General features: G+C 37.1%; 1 protein-coding gene across 2 annotated transcripts in view; it reads right to left on the minus strand.

Moving 5' to 3' along the window:
* The window catches only part of MCUR1 (mitochondrial calcium uniporter regulator 1), a 22032-nt gene extending 9551 nt beyond the window's left edge, over positions 1 to 12481 (minus strand). For both annotated transcript variants that reach the window (XR_003397806.1, XM_026842973.1), the window contains exons 1-6: positions 11595 to 12481; positions 10190 to 10293; positions 7317 to 7418; positions 5673 to 5714; positions 3408 to 3479; positions 216 to 269 (exon numbers count right to left, since the gene is read on the minus strand). Coding sequence is in view for 1 of the 2 variants with exons in the window: in XM_026842973.1 (XP_026698774.1) it covers positions 216 to 269; positions 3408 to 3479; positions 5673 to 5714; positions 7317 to 7418; positions 10190 to 10293; positions 11595 to 11763 (543 nt within the window). In the remaining variant the exon portion in view is untranslated. The remainder of the gene's footprint in view (positions 1 to 215; positions 270 to 3407; positions 3480 to 5672; positions 5715 to 7316; positions 7419 to 10189; positions 10294 to 11594) is intronic.
* Between the last annotated feature and the right edge of the window lie 19 nt (positions 12482 to 12500).

A 12500-nucleotide genomic window follows, 5' to 3' on the forward strand; every position in this document is an offset into this window, starting at 1 on the left:
TATGCAGCAGATATATATATATATGAAAGCCTTTTTATTCTGTAGACACTTTAGTTACCTGTACCAATATGAAAATACACGGGGAAATAATAAAATACAATGACATTTTGTACATTAAAATGCCTAAAGACATGAACAATTCAAAAAAGAATACCAGGTCTACAACCCAAGTACAAAAAGATTTGTTGTGTAATAATCTGCTACTAAGTTCTTACCAATTCCACTACTTCTGTCCTCATTTCAAGTAGTTTTCTTTCATTAAGTGAGTACTAGAGGGGAAGGAAAAAAAAAACCCAACATACTGTCAGTGAACTTTTTCCCCCACACTTAAAAGCATATTTCTTTGTTTCCAAATTCTGTACAATGCTGGATCTGGACAAGATTATTGTCTGACAACACTTGGGAGGCAGTAGGATAATTGTTGTCCTTCAGAAAAGCACAATTTAGACAGGTGTTGATCCACACCTCTGAAATAAAAAGCAAAAGTCCATCAGACACCTGTGTTTTGCAGAAACTGTATATATTAATAAGCAGCTGAAAGTAAGATTGGCAGATTTGCATTTCTGAGAAACAAAGACCTATGATCCTAAACAGCAACTCTGGAACAGTTAACTAATCCACTGAGCATACAAACACAATTAAGGCTGAACCATCTATTTTCTTCAGGAAGGGGAGGTGCAGTTTTAAAACATTATCAAACTCAGCTATCGAAGAAATGTTTTGCCAGCACTGCATGTGCTCACAATTTGTATTGTTCTGACTATCATTTCATGTTATACTTGTTAAATATAGAACATTTGTATCTCATATTAAGCCATTCATTTGTAGAACATCAGAAGTTGTGACTTATTTTTAAATTACAGCTATTTGGGTTCAAGGAAAGTTAAATCCAAATTAAAGAAGAATATCTTTAAGGCAGTTTACCTTTCTGACTCATGAACAAGCATGATTTACCTTGACATCTATAATGGCTCCTGTCCCACTACTGGAGCAATTCAATTATTAATAGACAGCTGTTAAAGCACCAGTCTATAGTGTAGAGTATTAAGGTCACCAGGCACCCATCTCAATCCTCGTACACAGCAATAACCTCATATGTTGCCATTCCCATGTGGAAAGTTGCTTTATTTTTCTTCACCCTGGAACCTTATTCCACTTTAACTCTGATTAATCTACATAAATGCTTCAGTATTGGAAAAACCTCCTTAAAGATCTAGATCTCTGTTTGGAGTTTTGACTGCTCTAAAGATGAAATTAAACAGATAGGAAGCTGCTACAAATGTAGAAAACAACATAACAGACATAACAGCATGCCTACAATTAATGAAAGTCACTAGATTCTGCAAAATGAAGACGGATAAAAAAAGAAATTCAGACTTTTCATATAAATATGCATTTTTGAAAGTGATATAGACCAGAATATTTATAAAAGAATCTAATTAAAATTACATTTGAGGTGAAATGTCACATAAGAATTGGACCTCATATTAATAAATTGATCACCACTATCAAAAAAACTATAACATTTTAAAAAGACAATTTTATGGATTGAAATAGTTAATCTGTTTTACTTTAAACAGATGCTGTTAGCCAAATACACATTTTCCTGAAAAATTTATATTCTACAAGCTTCTGTCTTATGTTCATGTTTGTGAAAGTTTTGTTTTGTCGCTAGAACTCTCCAGGTCAGATCCAAGGATTTTAAACTTAGGTTTTAAGATAGTGAAATACACCCTTTTACTGCAGGGCATCACCACACATCTATAACACCACCAGTGCATAAAAAAACAAGGAGCAAGACAAGGTTAAACTTCCCCCCTGAAATTCAACAGGGAGATTTCCCCTTAAGTCCATTTTTTTCACAGTGTAGAGAAAATTCAGTTTTGTCAGATGCATCTTGGGATTCTTAACAGCAAGCTTAGAGGCACTGTGATGCCTGAACACATCAATATATATGGAATTTTGTACTGTACTTTGAGTTTTAAAATCTGTATCACTGCAGATACAAATCACAGCATAAACACATGTTCATTAAGCAATGCAGAATTCTCCAAGAAATCTAAAGTGGAATGAACTAATTAAAAGATAAAGCATTTCAAGTTTGAAACATTAAAAACTACATCAATGTTGACAAATTAAGAAATTCTCCTTCAGGACTTATGCCAAGCAAAACTGGGGAGGAAAAAAGAGCAGTTTCCATTGAAACTATGAATTTATAGTTGCACAACAGACTACAAAGTTGGTCAACTTTAAGAGAAAGTTGACATGCAGTTTGCTCTTTCTAGGAGGCAAAATAACACAGCATTCTGCACAACAGTCAGAGTCCAGATGCCAGGTCCTATAGAAATATACAAGAAAACACTTGTGCCTAATTTATCACTGGTGAGGTGGCTTTTAAATAAGTTTTGTAAGCCCAAAGTATTGCAAAGCTTATGATCTACACAGTTAATATATTTCATAGTGCTTTTTTAAAACATTAGCATGAAGTATTAACCTTTAAACAAGAATTCTAGCTGTTCAAACTGTACTCTATTCAAGCATCTACCATGGGATAACAGACTGTTAGGCATTATACTAAATCACTGACAGCTGTTACCTGAACTAATCATTGCAAAAAAACTTCAAGGGGCACATACTACTTCAACAGTTCTTATTGCCTCGATTGGAGATAAGTATTACATATTCACTATACACCTGTGAAAAAGGCCTGAATAAAAACTAATATTAATAGAAAAATGTCATTAAAAGACCTTTCAATTTAGAAGATTCAATTTCTCTGAGATCCTAAAAGCTATTAAAAGCTTTCTGTGGGAACAGAATGCTAAATAGAGTGCTACATATAATGCAAAAACTTGTTGATCTTCTAATTCTTCATCTACTTTATTCTAAGATCACATCAGTTCAGGTCTACCAGATATTTCAAAGTTCAAACCAATCTGAACCAGTATCAGTTACAATTTAAAAAATTAAAATAAATTGCAATTGTTTTCACAGTATGTATTTCCTGACAAACTAGATACACTATTAAGTTCTCTAGCTATAGGGAAATTAAACATGATAATGAAATATGTACAGTTGTGAAAATAGAAAAAGGGATATATTAGTAACATAGAAAAACTGTAGGAGCTAGTCAGCATAGATTAAATATTTAATATATTTAAGTGTAATGTGTTAATCATGATATTAAACCAATATAAAAATAGATAAGATACAAACCCAAACACTGTACAGTACAGAACACCTTATGCTATAGAAGCATAAAGATGAGTAACTTGGATTAATACCATCTTGAAGCTGTATGATACTATAGATTAGTATAAAAGTGCTCTTTGGATAAGATGCTCTTACTCAAATTTAGAGATTACTCAGTGTTGAGATGTTTCTAGAAGAAAGTAACCAAAACTTACCAATTCTTTTACTCTGCTCTTCTCTAGGTTTAGGTTTAACTTGTTATCTGCACGAACTTTGGTAATTTCATCCTAAGGGGAAAAAAATGACAAAGCAGTAAGCAAGATTTTCTATTTAATCATCAGCAGGAAAAATGAGACAAATACATTGTGCCTTTCCTTACATATCTCAGTTATCAAGCTTCTCTAATTAATGTACATAATTTTCAAAAGTATAAGTATTCTTCCCTTGGGAAATACTCATATTCTATAGTATGAATTGGATCTCAGAATCAAAACCTAACAATTACTTTTAAAACCAGAACACTGAGAACAGACTAATTGAAAGCACATCCTTCTGTAAATGCTGGGATTGCTCCATATAGCCCGTAACTCACTCTGATTTCTAGAAACTCATGTACACCTGTAAACTGGACTTTCTCCATGAAGCAACCTTGATGCTCAAATAACTTTAAAAGCAGTTTCTAACCTTCCAATGTAAAAGAAAGTATGTTTCTAAAGACTACATCTAGGGCTTTCAGAAAAAGTTACAGGTATTTAATAAGCATTGCATGACTTCTAAAATTTTTAAACATCTAACTCTGGAAAACTACCATAAGCTGTATACTTGCATTTTACTTCATCAATAGCTGTAAGTGATTCCTGCTTTTCTCGGTGACAGCTGCCATTTTAATGCAACCTCCTGGCAGGAATTCCAGCCAGCTGACAGTTTGTCATGAGGCAAACTGCTGATCAGATGAATGTGTGAGAGAAGCAAAAGATTGCTGATATTCTGGGAGACTCTACTATTAAAACCAAGTAAGCGTCTCTCAAGTAGGCCAACATCAACTAGTCAAGGGTTCATTAACTTAGTATGAAAAAAAATTAGACTAAATTTTTATGTTTGAATTTTTGAACTTTGGTTTATAATCAGATGTCATGACAATGCAATACATTACAGTCTGATGAATCAAAAATTAGGAATAAGATTTTCTTAAACTTTTACAGCATTCTGTCTGTCTTTTAGAGGAACAAGTATGAGCAAACATACTTGTGAGAACTACATTTACAGCTAAAAGTAAAAGACATCCAGCTTTTAAAATAACTCAGATCCTTGACACTTTACCAGTGGATTACAGTCATTTATATGCAACTAAAGCCATTAAATAAGTTACAAATCAAAAATTAGATGCCAAATGTATTTTAAAATGGCATTCTGAAAACCCAGATGCATTATGCACTTCATAACACAGTATGAAGCATGTAGGATTAGCCTTGACAAATTTATGTTCTCCTTTTGGAGATGACAGTGCAAAAAGAAACTGAAAAGAATAGGAAAGAAATGGCAAGGAGGCACTAGGCTGAGTTTGACCACACTGTCAGCTAGCTTGACAAGCCAAACAGTTTGACAATTTAATGGACAAATCTTAAGGATGGAAGAGGTCTCCATCCTTCCAACTAAGATGGACATCTCGGCAAGAAATAGCAGTCCTCCAGTCATACGTCCATACTCCCTAAAAACAGTTAATGTTTCCCAGTTTCCAATCTTAATTACTCTTACAAGAATGTTTGTTTCTGTGTAAGAGCTGCTTATGACTCCACATCCATTGAAATAATAGACTTTTAAGACAATCTTGGTTTTGATGATAGAAGGATGTTTGGACTGCTATTCAAGAAACACAGTACTGATGCTTACACCTGATAAGAATCTGTATGACAATTAACAGAGTGAGTTTTCTACAGAGTCTGTTTTCTTGAAATGATCATTTGCTCCCAAACAAATGGGACCAAACATAATGGTCCCAAACTTAGTGGCCTAAAATGTCATTTAAAAGCTATTTTAAATTTTGAACAGCTAACAAGTAAGTCTTCACAGAAAAAAACAAACAAACAAACAAACCAAAACCCAAATCAATTGGTAAATGCTGTAATTTTAAAAGTATGTTGCATCTTTACATGTAACAGGCAGCCCTAAATGCAGAACTTCACTCAGCTTTAACCATGACATGGCAGCCACTTTCTGAATCAGATTAAGGACATCAAAATAAAAAAAATCTTCAGTTAAATTTTTTTTTCTTCTCTTGTATGATTCACAGTTCTGTCATGATAAATGAAGTATGCATGAAATTGTCTTGGCTGCAGCCCACAGTGTACTGTGGCTGCAATTTCAGTATCCTATATATCACAACAATTAAGCACAGCTTTTGAAAGAAAATCTTGAATATTTTTTTTTTAAAGCAACCTAGACAGGCTTTAATTTTTAATTAAATTGGTATCATATCTTACCATGACTTGCTTCTTTATCTGCTGGAGTTCAAGTTTTATTTTCTGGGAGAGTAGAAAAAAATGGCACACTTTATTACTGTATATAAAACCACAAAATCTAGAAATACTAATAAATTTGTATGATCAGTAACCGTGACTATAACCCATAATGTGAAAAGGAAAGCAAACTAAGCATGGTTTAACTCTATGTCCTCAGCATGTGTATAAATATATGTGTGTGTATACACATGCCTGTGTAGTTAGTACTGTGCATTTCCAAGCAACAGCACAAGATAGAAGCTAGCCATGTCCCACAATGCTAAAGATGGCCAAATGCATAGGATGGTATTAACAACAGTAAACCCAGACGGTCAGTAATTATTTCCCCATATTCACTTGTGAGCCTGCACTGGAAGTGTTGTGTCCAGCTCTAGGCTCCCTGGTAAAAGACAGATGTTGACATATTGGAGCAAGTCCAGTGGAGGGCCATGAAGATGATGAGGGGCTGTGGGAGGTGGGTGGTGAGGAGGAAAGAACAAACTGGGTTTGTTCAGCTTTAAGAGACGGCTCAATGGCAATCATACTGCAGCCTGCAACTACCTAATGTTCTCCAGAGGTCCTTTTATTCTATTATTCTATTACTTTATCTCTTTCAAAGGGTACATGAAATAGTTAATAGATGATGCTACAGCTATACCTCTCTGGAGATCACCCAGTCCAATCCCCTGCTCAAAGCAGGGGCAACTAGAACAGGTTGCTCAGGGCCATGTCCAGTTGGGTTTTGAATATCTCTAGGATAGGAACTCCACAGCCTCTCTGGGCATCCTATTCCAGTGTTCTACCATCCTTAGAGTAAAAAAACAGTTTTTCTAGTGTTTAAATTGACCCTCCCACATTTTGATCTCTGCCAATTACCTACTGTTCTGTCACTGGACAACACCAGAGCCTGTCCCTATCTTCTTTGCACCCTCCCTTCGAATATTTTATACAGTGATATCCCCTCCAAGCCTTCTCTTCTCCAGGCTAAAGTCCCAGCTCTCACGGTTCCTTATTGATGTTTCTGGCTTTTTCTTGGCCTGTCCAGTATGTTCATGTCTCCCTTGTATTGGAGAGCCCAGAACTGGACCCAGCAGTCCAGATGAAGTGTCACCAGTGCCAGGAGACAGGCAGGACCACCTCCCTTGACCCACTGGCAGCCCTCCTAACACAGCCCAGGAAGCTGTTGGCCCCCTTTCCCTAAGGGCTCATCACAGGCTCATGGTCAGCCTGGTGTCCACTTGGACCCTCAGGGCCTCTTCTGCAAAGCTGCTTTCCAGCTGGTCACCCCCAGCCTGTCCTGGTGCCCAAGGTTGTTCCTCCCCAGGGGCAGCACTTGGCATTTCCATTTGTTCAACTTAATGGGATTCCTGTCATCCTATTTCCCCAGCTTGTTGATGACCCTTCTGAATGGCAGCACAGCTTCCTGGTATATCAGCCACTGCTCTCAGCTTTCTATCATCTGCAGGCATGCCAAGGGGGCACTCTGGCCCATCAACAAGGTTATTAATGAAGGTGTTAAACGTACTGGCCCTAGAGCCAACCCCTTGGGTACAAGACACTTTTTTACACCATTAGAAAGAAATAAGGAAGTGCTAGAACAGCACATTCCAAAATAGTGATTTTTACCTCATTTTCAGAACGAAGTGCTGAAAACTCACTTTTTTCCAAAATAATCATGTCCTTTTTCACACCACCAATATGGGACATTACTTGCTGAAGTGCAATTTCCTTATAAAGAGGAAAGAAAAACCTCAGAACATATCATAACTATAATGCTTTTTCTCATCTGTGCCTACAAATACGGTATGTTATTTTGGTATCCTGAAATTTTTAAATTCAGCTATTTCAGATCATCTGAGTTTCAGAAAGCAAGATAAATTAAGTGACAGTGACAAAATAAGCAAGTTAAGCTCAAACACTGGTAATGTTTGACAAAATTAACAGTGCTAACATAGGCCAGAATAATTCAATTAATAGCCTAGGAAAGCTTCTTCCAAGTCTTCAAATTCTTAAGCTATCAAAGGGATTAAGGAGGGAAGAGGTGTATCTGAGCTAAATGTGGAAAGCTGGCTTTCAGACCAAAACTCCTCAGTGCAACTGTACTCTTTTGTAATTACCTCCTGCTGCACGGGGGCTCACTCCGCTACTCAGACTCATACACTATACTTACGAGTGCTCTTCTCAGTCTCCTATACTGAGCAGACAGAAGACAAACAAGAATTCTCTGCAACTTTCAAGGATGGAAGAGCCTGTAGACACTGTTCTAGAATCTACATTAACCACATATGCAAACAGGGACTGCCTTCTCTACTCCAAAGATCTCCCTCTAATAAGTACCCCCTGCTTTTGATTCTGGACTAAGAACCCTACAAAATCTGACACAGCACACTAACTTCACTGTTGTCATAAAATGCTATTTGAAGTTGCAGTGTTATATTTCTAAGTGACATCTGGAGATGCCTCACCATGCTACATGACGACCAGACTGAAAAAAAATGGGTCATTGTACTGGACACATTACAAAAAGTCTATAGAAAGAATACTGCCATGGACACATCTTTTCTTACTCCCTGATGTCTCCAGCTTGTTTTTGTTCTCTCTCATCTTTGGTGAACACAGAAAAGAATCTTCCATGTTCTTTCTCTTCCTCATCTCTATATATACACGTATTTCTTTTTCTCCAAGAAATTTCTAATTTCTAACCAGCATAACACTTCATTTTTTACATACACAGTTATGGCCTAATGGCAATAGCTATATCCATAACATTCCAAACCTCCTTCCAATTCTTCACTCTCTGCATAAGCCCTTGTGCATTCAAAGACTATAAGGAAGTACAGGTTTATCATGTTGCTCCGAGTTCACAGTGCATGCACCTTCTGAACTGCTTCTAGTTTAGCATAGTGTACAAACCTGCACATTTGAATTTTAATGGCAGAAAGTCACTTCAGGGTCAAATCTAACAGTCTCAGAAAACATCTACCATCAGTAGCAACATTTAATTTGGCAGAAAACAAAGAACGTTTGTACTTTCATTCAAAAAAGATGGTCTTAGGAGGTTAAGACTGCTTACTGTAAAATACAACCAACCATGGGAGAAAAGGTCCCTTTAACATTGCATTCCCTGACTGACCGTGAAACAAATTAAGCACAGGAGGAGGAAGCACTCCCATGTCTGCTTTGCCTGGAGTCTAAAAGCTAGGAAGGATGGGCTGAAACCTCCCTAGATGGAAGGTGGTGCAAAATCCAGGTATTCCACTTCTTAGTGAGATGCCATACTGCCAAGACTATTATACTACAAAGATATCAGCTGCTGTTTTCTCATGTTTTAAGACAGCAGCCTAGTTACCATGAGTAAGTTACAGCTTGGGTTCAGAAGGTGACTTGGGGCTGTGAACCCCAGCCTCAGAGCAGCTCAAGAGGCTGAACTTCTGCTATGCTTCTTGTCAGCGGTGTCTATGTGACCAGCTTGCATATCAGAGAATTCCAGCATACCAGATATTGTGAATCCCATTCAAAGATGCTTAAGTTCCACATGCAGTGAATCATGTCTTACACTGACTTTCAGGTTTTTTTCTGGAGCCGGATGTCTAAGAGCTCAATGTAGCAATATTCAACACTGTCATGTCCAATTCCTTACATGGATCTACCTTTGTACAACCTGACAAAGGGCCTCCCAAAAATTCACAACTAGTATTAGAACAAGCCTTGCCTCTAGCTACAATTATTTATTAAAACAATCATTCCCTCACAAGTCAAAGTTAACAATCCGGTTCAGTTGTACATGATTTCCTGGGAGCCAGGAAAGATCTCTGTAGATACTCAGCACTATCAGTCCATTTTCAAGCAAGTTCTCTTCACTTTCTCCCAAGATGTATATGCCGGGTAGATTTAGGGGATATCATGAACAATGTATGTGTCAGAGAAAAAGCAGATAGATTTCAATATCAGCATCCACACTATATATGTTCCTATATCTTATCAGTGTCTACAACTACACCAATCATGCCCTAAAAACATCATATAAAAAAAATTCAGCTCAATTTTAAGACAATATAAAGGTCATTGTGACATAAAGAGAGAAAAAGGCATCACATAAGAGGGTGACAAATAACTTGAGGGAATCTGTACTTCTTTGTTACAATTCTAAAAAAGAATGTATGTAGGACCTGTAACTATTCAAATTCATGCACTGAATACCTCCTATGCCTTCTCAGTAATACTACCTCATGCTACAATAAGGCTGAAATGACAAAACCACCTGTCGTTTGCATACCAACCCAGAGTACCTAAATCTCAAAGTCCACCACAGCACTTCAGTAAGTATTTGAGAAACTCAAGATAAAATTCACTAGCCAATAAATACACAGGGATGTCTGTTCTTCACCTTCAAACTTTTAAAATACAGTGTCTAACAGTAATAAATAGCAACATATATTTCATTAGCAGGCATACTAGGTTTTGATTTACTTTAACCCCACCACTGTATCTGATCTAACCTGCTGTACTTTGGTGACCATGTCCTTGTAAATCACATCCAGGTTGGTGTTCATAATTTTCACTAATGCAGATACAATGACCTCCGACTGCTGAGTAGTGAACCCTAAGCAAAACAAAAGCAACAACGTTCAGAGAGAGACCTAAATCTGGACAGTTTACAGAAATGTCACTTGCTAATACTCAACATCAAGTTAAAACAAGTATCAGTTATGAAAGGTAATAAAACGTACTCCTCTTGATCCAGCATCAACAAAAGAACACAGCCAGTCAGTATATCCAAGTTCCCTTACCCTTAAATTAAGTTTGTGACATAGTACAGCTGCTTCTGTAGTACAGCACTATTACAACATCAGCAGAATAAACACTGGAAATTTTTTAGAAGTACTATGGAATGTCATCTCTCACATGCAGTTATTTCTACAAGCAAAAATTCTGACCCTGAAAAGCAGGTACTTGCTTTCGGTACACCATAAATCTTCAGTACCACTGAAGATGTGCAACACTCAACAACTGAAAACAGAACTAACTGCTCTGATTTTAGGCTTACCAGCCTCTGAGTCCCTATTAGAAACCTTTCAAACTGAATGTATTGGGAACTATTGTAAAACATTGTCCCTAGAAATACTCTCGACTTTTCCACATTCAAAATGTAGGAGTAATGTCATGAACAAGATTTAATCATTATGAAAAGAAACATCCGCTCGCTCTCTTTCTCTTAACACTCTGTATGTGTCCTGGTGCTCAAGCAAATGCTCTGTTAGCTCATTAAACTAGTGTCCCCAAATACTAACGAGCTGGAGAGTTTTCCAAGAATTAGGTTGGCAGATAGAAAAAGAGAAAACTCCATGGCAGGGGAAAGGCAGTGGGACCTCTTCTTTTCAGGGATGGAGAGCTGCTAAAAGTCAATGCAGCTGGATTGAACTCCTTAAGGTACCTTCCTCATATCAGCAAAATTAGCATGAACCTATAAGAGCAGCCACATTTTATGTAGTATCTACATTCCATCCTAAAAGCTTCACAGTAGTCCATATTCAACCCTATTATAATACACTGCTGTATATTCAAGCTACTATATAGTAAATATGTAGTAATCCAATTAATACATTTTAAATCACTACCTTGAAAACTGTTTTCTACTCTAACTTCTTAAAATCTAACTTCTCTTTATCATCTTTAATTACCAGTAGGACAACAATTATTCCAATCAAAGTTATATAATCTTACTGTTTCCTTTGGGAAGCAGAAAAAGCCTACATGTTATTACCTAGTATATATATATAAAAAAAATCCATAAACTGAAGCTGTAACATCACTTATCAACTAAAAGCAAGTAACGAAGTTTGTAAACTAAAAAAACCCTCATGAAATGACATTAAAAATAGCTACCTATCTCTAGCAAATTACCATTTTCTTCGAAGAGGCACACCAGCGCATGAGTGTCAAAAAAAAGCTTCCTATTTCCCAATAAAGAAATATTCCCCTTGCTTTGTAAAGATGATGACGCAGAGATGCTTGCATCTGAAAAAAAACCCAAAATGTAAGTTATTTCTAAGGAAGAATATGTAACCAACATGTTTACTTTCCACGAGTCTTTCTACCCCAAATATTTTTAATCTATGACAAAATATTAGTTATTAGAACAGCTTGAAACTGAAAAGATATCCAACTAACCTCTATGAGCAAGATATAGAGAATAGAATACAACGTTAATGCTACACTTCTGAAATGCTCTCCAATATAACATCCTAGCAAAATCCCACCAAGCATCAGGTGGGATGAAAAGCTGTTCCTTTACCATTATCAGTGTAACTGGTGGAAGCTGTGAGCACTTCAAAGATCTTGAGGACTAAACAGACTCTTTCCATTCCTTAATAAAGAAGCCAACGTTCACTGGTTGCCCTTCAGACAAAAAGTAATCACTCGCAATTTGCCTTTACTTTTTGTACAGAAAATATTGTCAACATCGAATGCAAATCTACGACAGTGTAGCTTCCACTTGGACGTTTGCATAGACCAGCTCACAAAGAAAAAAAAAAGCGAAATGGAATACGAGGTGAGCTGTGCGGAGGCAGAACTCTCTGTCCTCAAAGACATCATATTTTAAAACACTTGGATAGAAAATCCGGCTAGCCTTATCTGTCTCAAAGTTCAATAAGGGATAACCAATAAGTCTTTGAGGGAGGAAAAAACAGTCCTAGTAACGACCCCTGCGGTCAGTTCCCAAAGCTGCTGCGGACAGCAGCACCCCCCTCGCAGGCCCCTGTCTCCCCAGGGGGGCGGCGGACCCCGCGCCGCTGCCTTGGCGACTGG

This window comes from Athene cunicularia (genome assembly GCF_003259725.1).
Source record: "Athene cunicularia isolate RWA chromosome 2 unlocalized genomic scaffold, athCun1 chr2_part1, whole genome shotgun sequence".
Lineage (NCBI taxonomy): Eukaryota > Metazoa > Chordata > Aves > Strigiformes > Strigidae > Athene > Athene cunicularia.